The sequence below is a fragment of the Eurytemora carolleeae genome, unplaced genomic scaffold (assembly GCF_000591075.1).
Source record: "Eurytemora carolleeae unplaced genomic scaffold, Eaff_2.0 scaffold253, whole genome shotgun sequence".
NCBI classification, from domain to species: Eukaryota; Metazoa; Arthropoda; class Copepoda; order Calanoida; family Temoridae; genus Eurytemora; species Eurytemora carolleeae.
This window is the reverse complement of record NW_019396190.1, coordinates 127,549-140,319: the sequence shown is the minus strand read 5'-3', so window position 1 is coordinate 140,319 and position 12,771 is coordinate 127,549. Positions and strand designations below refer to the sequence as shown.

Here is a 12,771-nt window from a genome sequence, read left to right as displayed (position 1 = left end):
TATTTTTTATTTAGTTTTTTTTTTTATCAAAATCGGATTAAATTCGACTGTTTGGGTTAAATATAGTTAAAAATTTGTGATTACGATTTATCCCTGGGGTTAAAAAGTTGTTTTGTTCGCAGGTGCTGACACCTATAAAAAGGATAAAACACGGTGAAATTGCGTGAGTTAATCATGACGTGAGTAAGTCTGTCCGCCCGAAAATAACTAGCGGGAGACATCTAGCGGACAAACACTGTAGAGTACGCGACGTCTTAAATACGCCCAATTAGTTGGGAAGATTCGGGCTCTTGTCCTAACGACGACCTCCAAGTCGTTTTGGTAACGTCATGTTTCGTGGACACCCTGTGTATTATAATCTGGCTCATTACAAAAAAACTATTTTTTCAGAAGGGATTAACGTTTAACAGTTCAAACGTTTCGACTTCGGGTAATAGATGAAATATTATGATGTATAAATCTGTTACAAATGGATTTTCTATAAGTAATATGTCCTTAGTCCTTAGCACTTACAAATTCTTATTATTACGAGGCAACCTAATGTTTCTAGTCGACTTTTATATATTAAGCAAAAAAATAAATGTAAGCTTATATATTAATGTATAATATATCTTATCATGGCAATCATATTGAATTTGAAATAAATTAAGTATCACTTAAAATTTTGCATTACTCAAATATTCATTACAAGGTTTACTTTCCTATAAATAATTTTAGCTTCTAACTGTTGCTCTGAAAGTCGGTCATTTTAAATCAAATATTGGCGCATTTCTTTTTCAAATGGCCTCGTATTTTCAGAACAAAATTGCAACCATTTCCCAGGAATCCCCCCCACCGAATATCATGTTCCATAAACCTTTTCTGTAGTCATGTGAGGTCTTCCGAAAAATTTAGGCCGGATCGGTTCAACCGTTTATCAGTTTACAAACAGACGAGCGAAGTATATATTTATGTATATACACTACAGGGTGGCCAAAACTTTTTTGAAAAAATCCGTAAATTTTCAGAAGAAATCCGTACAATCCGTACAATTTTCGAAAAAAAAAATCCGTACAATCCGTACAATTTTTTGAAAAAATCCGTACATTTCTAAAAAAATCCGTACAATTTTCGAAAAATTCCGTACAATCAGTACAATTTTCGAAAAAAATCCCTGCAATCAGTACATTTAAGAAAAATAAAACCATTTTTGAAAATATTATTTGTAGGTATTTGAATGCTTGAATGAGAACCCGGAAATAATGAAAAAATAAGATCAACTGAAGAAACTCAACTTAAACTCAATTTTAAAATCCTTTTATCTTTGAAACCGAAAAACCTTTGGTTTTTGAAACGAAGCCTAATTAATCTGGCAGAATTCACAGCTTATAATAACAAAAGTCTACCACATAAGATTGCAAAGATATAAAACTTAAACATTACTATTAAACACTAGAGAGCTGGAGAACTAGAGAACAAGAGAACTTAGAACTTAGAACTTAGAACTAGAGAATAGATAACTAGAGAACTAGAGAAATAGAGAGCTAGAGAGCTAGAGAGCTCTAGAACTAGAGAACTAGAGAACTAGAGAACTAGAGAACTAGAGAACTTGAGAACTAGAGAACTAGAGAACTAGAGAACTAAAGAGCGTTGATTCTAATTTTTAAACTGTTTAGGCCATTTAACAACCAAACAATTAAGTTATAATTAGAAAGAGTGAAGTGTAGATTTAGGATCTAATATAATTAAAAATAGCCTGGTACAGGGGTTGCACACTCAATTAAAAGAAAGTTAATATTAAACTAAAAATGAAAAGATTTACAGATAAACGGAAGAAACCTGAGAGGATGTTCTCAGATCTGATAAAGAGACAGATAGATAGATAGATAAACAGATAGATAGACAGAGAAACAGATACACATATAGATAAACAGAGAGACAGATAGGATATATAAACAGATAGATGAAAAGATAGATAAACTGACATGCAGATAGATATACAGATGGCTAGACAGATAGCTAGACAGAAAGCTAGACAGATAGCTAAACAGATAGCTAGAGACAGATAGCTAGACAGATAGACAGATAGATATACATATTCTCAAATGAACACTTCTGGAACATATTCTCAAATGAACACTTCTGGGATCTCGAAAATTTTGAATGAATTTTGATTGTCAATTGAAACGGTTATCAATCTAATATTATTTAGAATGAAGAAAATAAGTTAAACTAACTTCATTTTGACGAGATTTTATTTTGAAATTTTCATGAAAAATTTGCTGAAATGAGTGAAAATTAAAAAAAGGTGTATTTCCAGGATAAAAATCCGTACAATTTGAAAAAAAATCCGTACAATCCGTACATTCCGTGCAATTTTAGAGTTACAAAATAAAAAATCCGTACAATCCGTACATTTTGGCCACCCTGTATATATATATATTTATGGAGCTCATGGAGCAAATCAAATGCAATAAAATACTTGCCGCCTTTCATATATACAACATATAAATAAATTTCTTTTATTAAAGGGACAATTGACGTAATTTCAAGTTACCCTTTTTGTAAAGAAAATATAATGCTAGATTTGAGCCAAAATAATTGAAGATATTCTCGTTTTCCTCAGGAATATAGATAATATCTAGTAATAGGTACAATAGTAATTTCTGCAATAAAGATAGGAAGAGAAATAATAGAAAATAATATTATTGTGAAAATCATTGTTTTCCCCAGAATGTTTTTTTTTCATGGTTTTTAAGGATTTTAATCCCTGAATTGGGGAAAATAAATTATTCTAAGGTAAAAATAATGAAAAAGTGTAAAAAAAAAATCGCCTTTTCTCGTCAAATTTTGTACAAATTCTTTAAAATAAACACCCCTGCTCAATGTTGAGATATAATCTTAAAAGGGCACCGTTGTGAATCAACCACAAATTGTACTTCAATGATTCCATTTTAATGAAAGCTGAAACTGAAAATTTAGGAAAAATTTGAAATTAAACTCTCACATTGGGTTTTTAAATGAAGTTAAAAAGGCTTTCTAAGATTTTAATATGATGCATGGTTTGGATATCACATTCTTGCAACACAATGTTTTCAAAATAGAGTTTTTTTAAACGTTAATATTCTTTGCACTCTCAGTATGGCTTTCACATTCTGCATGTATTCAACACATTTTAACATAGTTTTTAATATAAGATATAACCTAATATATATGTATTCATTGAGAAAACAATAGATGAATGAAATACAAGAAATTTAAATGTATATTTCTAAATTTTAAAAATGTAACTACCAACATTTTTGTTATAAGGACAGATTTTAAGTATTTATATAATTCTTTTTCTTGGTTTCATAATCTTGGTCGTTTGCTGCTGCTAGATAAAGAATCATCTGAAAGACAGGATTGTCAAAAAGAGATTGTTGTTAGGTTAAGATTAGGTCAGGTTCAAGAACTAGGTTAGGTCAGGGTCAAGGACAAGATTAGGTCAGGTTCATATCAAGATTAGGTCAGGTTCAAGGCCAAGATTAAGTCAGGTTCTAGGTCTAGATTATGTCAGGTTCAAGGTCTAGATTAGGTCAGGTTCAAGATCAAGATTAGGTCAGGTTCAAGATCAAGATTAGGTCAGGTTCAAGATCAAGATTAGGTCAGGTTCAAGGTCTAGACTAGGTCAGGTTCAAGGTCAAGATTAGGTCGGGTTCAAGATCAAGATTAGGTCAGGTTCAAGGTCAAAATTAGGTCATGTTCAAGGTAAAGATTAGGTCATGTTCATGGTCAAGATTAGGTCAGGTTCAAGGTCAAGATTAGGTCATGTTGAAGGTCAAGATTAGGTCATGTTGAAGGTCAAGATTAAGTCATGTTCTAGGTCAAGATTAGGTCAGGTTCAAGGTCAAGATTAGTTTAGGTTCGAGATCAAGGCTAGGTCAGGTTCAAGATCAGAGATTAGGTCAGGTTCAAAGTCAAGATTAGGTCAGGTTCAAACTCAAGATCAGGTCAGGTTCAAGATCAAGATAAGGTCAGTTTCAAGATCAAGACTAGGTCAGGTTCAAGGTTAGGTTAGGTCATGTTCAAGGTCAAGATTAGGTCATGTTCAAGGTCAAGATTAGGTCATGTTCAAGGTCAAGATTAGGTCAGGTTAGGGTCAAGATCAAGATTAGGTCAGGTTAGGGTCAAGATCAAGATTAGGTCGGGTTCAAGATTAGGTCAGGGTCAAGAACAAGATTAGGTCAGGTTCAAGGTCAAGATTAGGTCAGGTTCAAGGTCAAGATTAGGTCAGGTTCAAGATCAAGATCAGGTTCAATGTCAAGATTAGGTCAGGTTCAAGAGGGTCAAGAATAGGTCAGGTTTAAGGTTAGGTTAGGTTCAAGATCAAGGTTTAGTCAGTTTCAAGGTCAAGGTTAAATTGGGTTCAAGAATAGGTCAGGTTCAAGATTAGGTTAGGTTCAAGATTAGGTTAGGTTCAAGGTTAGGTAAGGTTCAAGGATAGGTCAGGTTCAAGGATAGGTCAGGTTCAAGGTTAGGTCTGGTTCAGAATCAAGGTTTGGTCAGGTTCAAAATCAAGGTGAGGTCAGGTACAAGGTCAAGGTTAGGTCAGGTTCAAGATGAAAATTAGGTCAGCTTCAATGTCTAGGTTAGGTCAGGGTCAAGATCAAGATCAGGTCAGGTTCTAGATTAGGTCAGGTTCAAGGTTAGGTTAGGTTAGGTTCAAGGTCAAGGTTTGGTCAGGTTCAAGGTCAAGGTAAGATCAGGTTCAAAATTAGTTCAGGTTCAAAATTAGTTCAGGTTCAAGGCCAGAGTTGATAAGGCTTAAGGTCAAAATTAGGCCCGGTTCCAGGTCAAGATTAGGTCAGGTTCAAGGTCAAGATTAGGTCAGGTTCAAGCTCCAGATCAGATCAGGCTCAAGATCAAGATTAGGTTAGATTCAAGATCAAGATTAGGTCAGGTTCAAGGTAAAGATTAGGTCAGGTTTAAGGTCAAGATCAGGTCAGGTTCAAGGTCAAGATTAGGTCAGGTTCAAGCTCCAGATCAAGTTAGGTTCAAGATCAAGATTAGGTTAGGTTCAAGATCAAGATTAGGTTAGGTTCAAGGCCAAGATTATGTCAGGTTCAAGGTCAAGATTAGGTCAGGTTCAATGTCAAGATTGGTTCAGGTTCAAGCTCAAGATTAGGTCAGGTTCATGGTCACGATCAAGTCAGGTTTTAGGTCAGGTTCAAGGTCTAGGTTAGGTCAGGGTCAAGATCAAGGTTAGGTTAGGTTCAAGATCAAGGTTTTGTCATGTACAAGGTCAAGGTTAGACAAGGTTCAAAATTAGGTCAGGTTCAAGGTCAGAGTTAGGTCAGGTTTAAGGTCAAGACCCGACAGCAATTATACTTTTTGAAGAAAATAGGAATTAGGGAAATTTCCCAGATACCCAGACATTTGGAAAATTTTCTAAGCTATTTAAAATTCACCACCATCAGATTTTAAAAGGAATTTAGGATATCTCAGAAATTTCAAATAAACCATAAGATTCCATCCATCCAAAATATCCAAGCAAAAAGCGAAAATTCCCACACCCAGGCATTTGGAAATTTCCCAGATACCCAGGCATTTGGGAAATTCCCGAAGTTTCCCAAATACCTATAGGAATTTGAAGGTGTTATGTTCTAAAGATTTTGTAAATTTCTCAAATGACTGGATATTTGGTTGAATTTCTCAAAAACCTAGGCATTTGGAATTTGTTCTTAAATATTTAAAATACACCACCATCAGATTCCAATAGGAATTTGTGGAATCTTGGAAATTTCCGAAATACCATGGCATTTGGTATTTGGAAAATTATTTATTGAGATATTGAAAAATGTCATAGATGCAACACCTCCTTTGGGAAATTCCTATTGGAATCTGATGGTGGTGTACTGGAAAGGTTAGGTCAAGATCAAGGTCAAGATTAGGTCAGGTACAAGGCCATGGCAAATCACTTGTAATATTTACTTGGTGTGGCTTGTGAAGCTGCCTGGAATCCTTCAAGGTCCTCATGATGGCGCCTAGAGGACAGAAATCTTAATTTCATGTCATCCATTACACCCTCGGAACCTACAAGGTACAAAGTAAAAACAACATGGATTTTTCTGTATGAAATATCTAAATATGAATTAATACCATTTGATAAAGTTTGTCTTCAAATTTGATTCAATAAAACATTTCTTTGATTAAAAGGTTGAGTAGTGAATACTTGTTATAATTTGGTGATGGTGATGGACCAAACCTCTGTAGAGTAAAAAAAGTAGTCATTAGTTCCACATTCATTGAAAATATATTTCGGTCTGGGTTGACCCTTGTCAGTTCTTGAGATTGTTTCTGTCAAGAAGATTAAAAAATAATTACCTATTTCTATATTACTGCAGTTTGCAAGCATAAGGGACGATAGGAAATAACGACATGTGTCTTCACGTGATTTGCCGCGCACTACATCTCGGAAAGATATTGTAGTCTTCCTAATTAAATTCAAGACTTAACAATCAATCAATCAAGTATGAATATATTTTACAGAAAAGAGGACCGGGGGGGGGGGGGTTCCTCTTTAAGTAGTTGGCCATGCAAATTTCTACGATGCAACCTTTGAATAAATTAGCCGTGAGTACTAGTAATACTAACAAGAATTAATTTAAAACAATTTAGGGTAATTTTCTTTTTAATTAAAAATGACTGTTAGCGTCATATCAAATTTCAAGTGACCATCCGTTAATAGAGAGGAATGTCCAATTCACAACAGTATCCTTTAAAGTGTGTTCAATCAAGTTATTTTGCAACTAAATATTTCCATCTGTGGTTTCTCTACAAAAGGCCCTACACATTTTTTCCTTCAGAAACAGTGGAGAAGTTACTGTTGTGATTCGGACATGCCCCTCTTTTAAATGGAAGGCCACTTAAATTTAAATTCCAGTCCCTTTATGTGACATATAATTTTTTTATTACCTATTTTCTGATGGAAATTGTTCTAATATTTTAGACCCATAGAGATGAATATCAAAGGCTGCCATCTTCTCAACTTTTTCCAAGCTAAAAAAAATATTTTCTTTGTAGGTTGTATATTCTAAAGGGTGTTCCAATACTAGGGAAGTAAGTGACAACTTCTTTATTGTCTTTGTTTCGCGCAGCATTATGTGAACAATATTTTGTGGAATCCCAGTTCAAACAATTACCTACTTCTGGTCTTGGGAATTCCAAAATGTGGTCTACCATTTTTGAACCATGAAATATTGAGAGCTATTGAAAAACGGTCAAGATTCCAATTTATTAAATAAATTGTTTAAATGTAGGATGTCTCTATCGATTTTGAAGATCAAAGTAGGCAGGCCACATTTGAAAAGCTCACATTTAATCTTTTTCTGATACACTTTTTGTCATTTATCATCTATCGGAGATCAAAGACAATTTTGAAATGGTTAGGTTCTACTTCGGTAGAAGGCCTTAGAAGAATCCTTCCTCATCAGCCTATGGACGGGTTACTGCAATACATATACATCCCAGTTCTATATTAAATTAAGTTATCTTGACACCACGTAGACTAAGGGAGGTCGATTTCGAAAATTCCACTTGCTTCACCCAGAATAGCATACGTATTGGTTTTGAAACGTCCTTTAGAAAAGAAATAACCCGGTTTAACTCACACAATTTTTTAAATATCGAAAATTGAAAAATGTACCGTAATCCGAGGCCTTAGGCGGATTTTGGAAATTCCACTTGCTTAACCCAGAATAGCATACATATTAGTTGTAAAACGTCCTTTAGAAAAGAAATAACCCGGTTTAACTCACACAATTTTTTAAATATCGAAAATTGAAAAATGTACCGTAATCCGAGGCCTTAGGCGGATTTTTAGATACACATGTAATTGTATTGAGGGCATGTTTAGAAGAATTTTTTTATTACACTGTAGAATATAGAAACCCAATAGAACCAACCTTCTTCTTCTTCTAGAAGTATTTTTTTTACTTTAACCACCTGCCTACAATCTACATGTTAGAAAGTAGTGAGAGTACACCCTGATCATGATATTATAAAACTTACCGAGGAGAGATCATGTCGTGCCAAGTAATAACTTTTTTCATCATCTCCGTGCTCGATACCCCCGCCTAATTAAATTAACATTACTTACAAGTTGTGGAAAGACAAAAATTTAATTATGAATCCATTTTTTCTTCGTTCATCATTGATGTCTCTGCATTAGGAACCTTTCTTCGAAGATTCAGTTTTTAACTAATTGAACTTTTTGACACTTCACTACATGGACAGAAATAATACCAAAATTAGTAATTTTTCGATAGTTCCCAAATTCATTTACGCAAACAGTCCCTTTATCCTAATTTCAAATCACTGAACAACATGACTTGACAACTATAAACAAAATTTTTAAATTGTTTTTATTTTCTATTTTTTTCGATCCTCTTCCATAGGTTCGAACTCAACTAAAAAATATCTTCTAACCAAATCAAAGGAACATTATGTGTGTTTTTCATGGTATTAAAGGAAACAATGTTCAAAACTATATCTGTCTTACTTAAAAGGTCTGTAAACGTAATTTCAAGTCCAATTCACAACAGAACCATTCAAACTTTTGTCTGGTCTTGGTAGAAATTAATTACTTTCATTTATTTCTCTCTGAAAGTTACTTGCAAATTTTTACTGCAAAGAAAGTATTTGTAAGAATTTAACACTTTTCTAGATAAAAAACCGACGTTATCTTCATTCTTGTCACTCATTCAGAGATTAAGAGGCTAATGTTGTGAGTTAGACGTGCCACGCTTTAAAACGAGGGTCACTTGATATGACATGATCTGAAAACTTTAGAATTGTGGATATCGACATCAATGCTTAACTTCCTCAAGATTAATTTAATCTTTAGTTTGTATCCTGGAGAGTTTCTAAAATTCAACCAATCAAAATGGTGTAAACAGAAGCCGGGAATTTTGAAATTTTCCGCGCCATTAAATGAGAGAACTCTAATTGGTTATATTCCAGTAGGATTCCAAGAACAGGGAAAAAGAGCGGATGAAGCAGAAACCAGGTGTGTCCACAATGGATATTCAGATCAAGCTATCGAAATCAAGGGCATTTCTAAAACTTGCAGCTTTGTACTGTACAGTGCACACTGTACAATCTCTTTTATGTCAATTGAGTGCATCTACATTCTACATCCCACCTACCTGGGATTTATGTACAATCTCCGCAACTATTCTTATAACCAGATCTTCGTAACTTTCTTTCTTCCCTTGACTTGAAGATTGACTCTCTAAATTTAAAATACAAAATAATAACCATAGCCAAAAGCCATTAGTCATAAGAACAAGAATAATAATGATTAGAACAAAAACGATGACAGTGACAATGCCAACGACAACGACAATGACAATGACAATGACAATGACCCGACCCTTCCCATGCCCATGACCCTTCCCATGCCCATGCCCATGACCATGGCCATGCCCATGCCCATGCCCATGCCCATGCCCATGCCCATTGACCATGACCTTGACCTTGACCTTGGCATAGGCATTGGCATTGGCATTGGCATTGGCATTGGCATTGGCATTGGCATTGGCATTGGCATTGGCATTGGCATTGGCATTGACATTGACATTGACATTGACATTGACATTGTATTAACCATGATAATTACAATGACGAAGACAAAGACAATTATAATGGTAATTGCTAATAAAAATAGGCATGGAAAAAGAACTGCTTTTAAATAACGAATGTACTAATTCGAAATCATAAAAAAGATATAAGTAATTTAAAAAGTTTACCGAAATAAATGAAACCAATAAAATAAGCGAAATCAACGAAATGAATGGTAGAATATTATCAGTACTGTACTTGTATCTATATAATAAGTTTACCTGTACCTAGGTCTAGGGCTGGACCTACAGTTCCTCCCATGTGTGGATTTTCTGGAAATTCAAACTCAGGCAAAGGAAGAAAATCCTAAAATTCAAATTTATTTTGACAGCTTTTTAAAAAAACAATGCAATCTTTTTCTTTTGTCCTCTTTTGTTTATACAATGTCGCTTAGGAGTTAAAAGTTTCAACTAGACTTTTTCTTTAAAAGTACATTTTGAGATGTATCAGTTGCAAGGCAACAATTGAAAATTACAAACATCTTAATTTATATCAGAGATTTAACTCTTTTTGGGCTCCTGGGTGCTCAGCCCTGATTTACAGAAAAAGAATTAAGATGCAGTTTTTTTGGCGAAGTTTCCTGCCTCATTACTATCCAGGAGTCTGATAATTGATGGCATTAGTGTGACCAGCCACAGCAGAGTAAAACTTCATGATGTTAAACTTGAGAACTCGTCTTATTTTAGGCGGGTTCATGAGACAGTTGTAATAAATATTTCTAAAGCTCAAACCTTGCCCAATTCAATTAAGAAGAACTTTACAATCAACGTCCATGTTCTACACTACTATGGATCAATGACCACAATAGCAACAACAATAGCAAGAACAATAGCAACAAAAATTGCAACAAAAATTGCAACAAAAATAGCAACAAAAAAAGCAACAAAAATTGCAACAAAATGAAATAGCAACAAAATTAGCAACAACAATAGAAAAAACATAGCAACTAGAGCAACAACAATAGCAAAAGCATAAGCTACAACAATAGAAACAACAACAGCAAGAACAATGGCAATAACAATAAAAACAACAATAGCAGCAATAGCAATAGCAGCAATAACAACAGCAGCAGCAGCAGCAGCTAAAACAACAATAGCAGCAGCTACAAAACAGAACCAGCATTAGAAACATCAGCAACAACAATAGCAGCAAAAATAACAGCAAAAATAGTAGCAAACAAAATATCAGCAACAACAACAAACCTCTCAATTACCTGATCTTCATCATATTCATCTGGCACGTCATCATCTTGAACCTCATCATCCAAACCATCTTCTCTAGGTTCTTCAGCATTCTCTTCTCCTACAACACCTTCAAGTCCCCTAAATCAATATTTGTCATCCTTAAAATAACTGCATCAATATAATAATGGCGTTTGGAAGGTAAATTCTAAAATGTTGTGACCAGTATAAGCTTAATTTCACGTGACCCTTCTCAATGCAAGATGACAATACAACGGTGCTCTTTAAAGCTTTGTCTGATCAAGTATGAATTAGATATCCATATTTTTGTTTCTTTAAATTGTTTATTTTTATTTGCGGGTTCTCTTCAAGTGACTTGCACATTTATTGCTTATAAGAAGCAAATAAAGCTTTTAAGCGTACCGTTGTAAATCAGGCATTTAAATCTTTGCATAGATGGGTAACTTGAAATTAGGCTTACAGTCCCTTTAGGCTTTAACTGGAATTATTTTAGTTAAGAGATCTAATTTTTCATAAAAATTGGACCAGTCTTAGTATTCACTTTGAATGCAATCAAAAGATTATCTAAGTACAATAGAAAAACATTTTAAATGTTTGAAGGGACTGTGTCCACAATTTCAAGTGACCCTCCATGCAAAGAAGGGTTCATTCAATTTACAACGGTACCCTTAAAAGCTTTATCTGATGAAGTAAAGATTAAATATCTATGTTTCTTATTTGGCAAACTGATAAGTCATTCTTTTCAATTGTGGGTTAAAAGTGACTTGCGCATATCTACAGCAGGAACACAGTTAAGAATTATCAGAATTAAACCCCTTCAAACCTATAAAAATAACAATATCTTCCTCATTATTGACCAAAGAAAGGGTTCAAGAGTACCGTTGTACATTACGCGTACAGTCCCTTTAGTTCTGTATAAACTAAGGATAGAAAATATTACCTGTCCGCTACTGTTCTTCCTCTTTTCATCTTGGATTTAATAAATTTTTTTCTTCTCTCCTCCTCAGCTAATATATAATCATTGATCTCAGCATGTTTGCTTTTTACAACACCTAAAATCAAATCAAATCAAATTAAATCAAATCAAATCAAATCAAATCAAATCAAATCAAATCAAATCAAATCAAATCAAATCAAATCAAATCAAATCAAATCAAATCAAATCAAATCAAATCAAAATAATCAAATCAAATCAAATCTATATCTTTGTCTCAAGCATAAAAAACATATTTCAAACATATTTATGTCCATTTACAAAATAAACAATTCAAATACAACTGACACCCAAACATAAATGCATATAAGATTGTTTACTATAATTTGAGAAATTAAGTTTGAATGACGTCATTTTATACCAGAGCCGACTTTTGGTTGTAACGTCCAGATCCAGGGTGTCAATTTTATCAATCAAATCAAATGGGTCATTTAAACAAATGACAACCTTTCATTTAATCAATAAACTTTAAAATTACAAATTCTAATAAAAATGCCGCAAATCCACTAATACGAAAATTCAATCTAACCAGAACTCAATTATTGACTAGAAAATTCAATCTAACCAGAACTCAATTTTTGACTAGAAAATTCAATCTAACCAGAACTCAATTATTGACTAGAAAATGTATAACCTTCGAATTGAAGGAATTCAGCAACAGAGGGAACCATGTTTTCTTTCTCCTGAAATTTAAATCATTAATAAATATAGATGACATCAAGATGGTGTATCTTTCGACCTATGCACCATCCGCTATACTACACTTATCATGGTACATGGTTTAACAGCTGCAAGTTGATATGTGGCCCCAGCGCCCGGCTCCCGTAGCCGAAGCGCTCGACCCAGAAATTGTCTAAACCTAACCATAACCCTCAAATAATAAAGGGGATGGTGGAGTTGGCACATTTGATGTAGGGGGGGGGGGGCTGCCTT

At 34.1% G+C, this 12,771-nt stretch overlaps 1 protein-coding gene across 2 annotated transcripts in view; it reads right to left on the bottom strand.

Annotated features, from left to right (window-relative positions):
• Positions 1–3,226: 3,226 nt before the first annotated feature.
• The window catches only part of LOC111697692 (condensin-2 complex subunit H2), a 35,836-nt gene continuing 26,291 nt past the window's right edge, over positions 3,227–12,771 (bottom strand). Inside the window, exons 15-24 of one of the 2 annotated variants that reach the window (XM_023467782.1) lie at positions 12,473–12,521; positions 11,785–11,896; positions 10,856–10,964; positions 9,864–9,948; positions 9,168–9,253; positions 8,032–8,096; positions 6,937–7,020; positions 6,346–6,455; positions 5,953–6,054; positions 3,227–3,371 (exon numbers count right to left, since the gene is read on the bottom strand). In XM_023467782.1, the coding sequence (XP_023323550.1) occupies positions 3,331–3,371; positions 5,953–6,054; positions 6,346–6,455; positions 6,937–7,020; positions 8,032–8,096; positions 9,168–9,253; positions 9,864–9,948; positions 10,856–10,964; positions 11,785–11,896; positions 12,473–12,521 (843 nt within the window). In that variant the 3' untranslated portion in view covers positions 3,227–3,330. The remainder of the gene's footprint in view (positions 3,372–5,952; positions 6,055–6,345; positions 6,456–6,936; positions 7,021–8,031; positions 8,097–9,167; positions 9,254–9,863; positions 9,949–10,855; positions 10,965–11,784; positions 11,897–12,472; positions 12,522–12,771) is intronic. The other variant, XM_023467783.1, reaches the window with a different exon arrangement.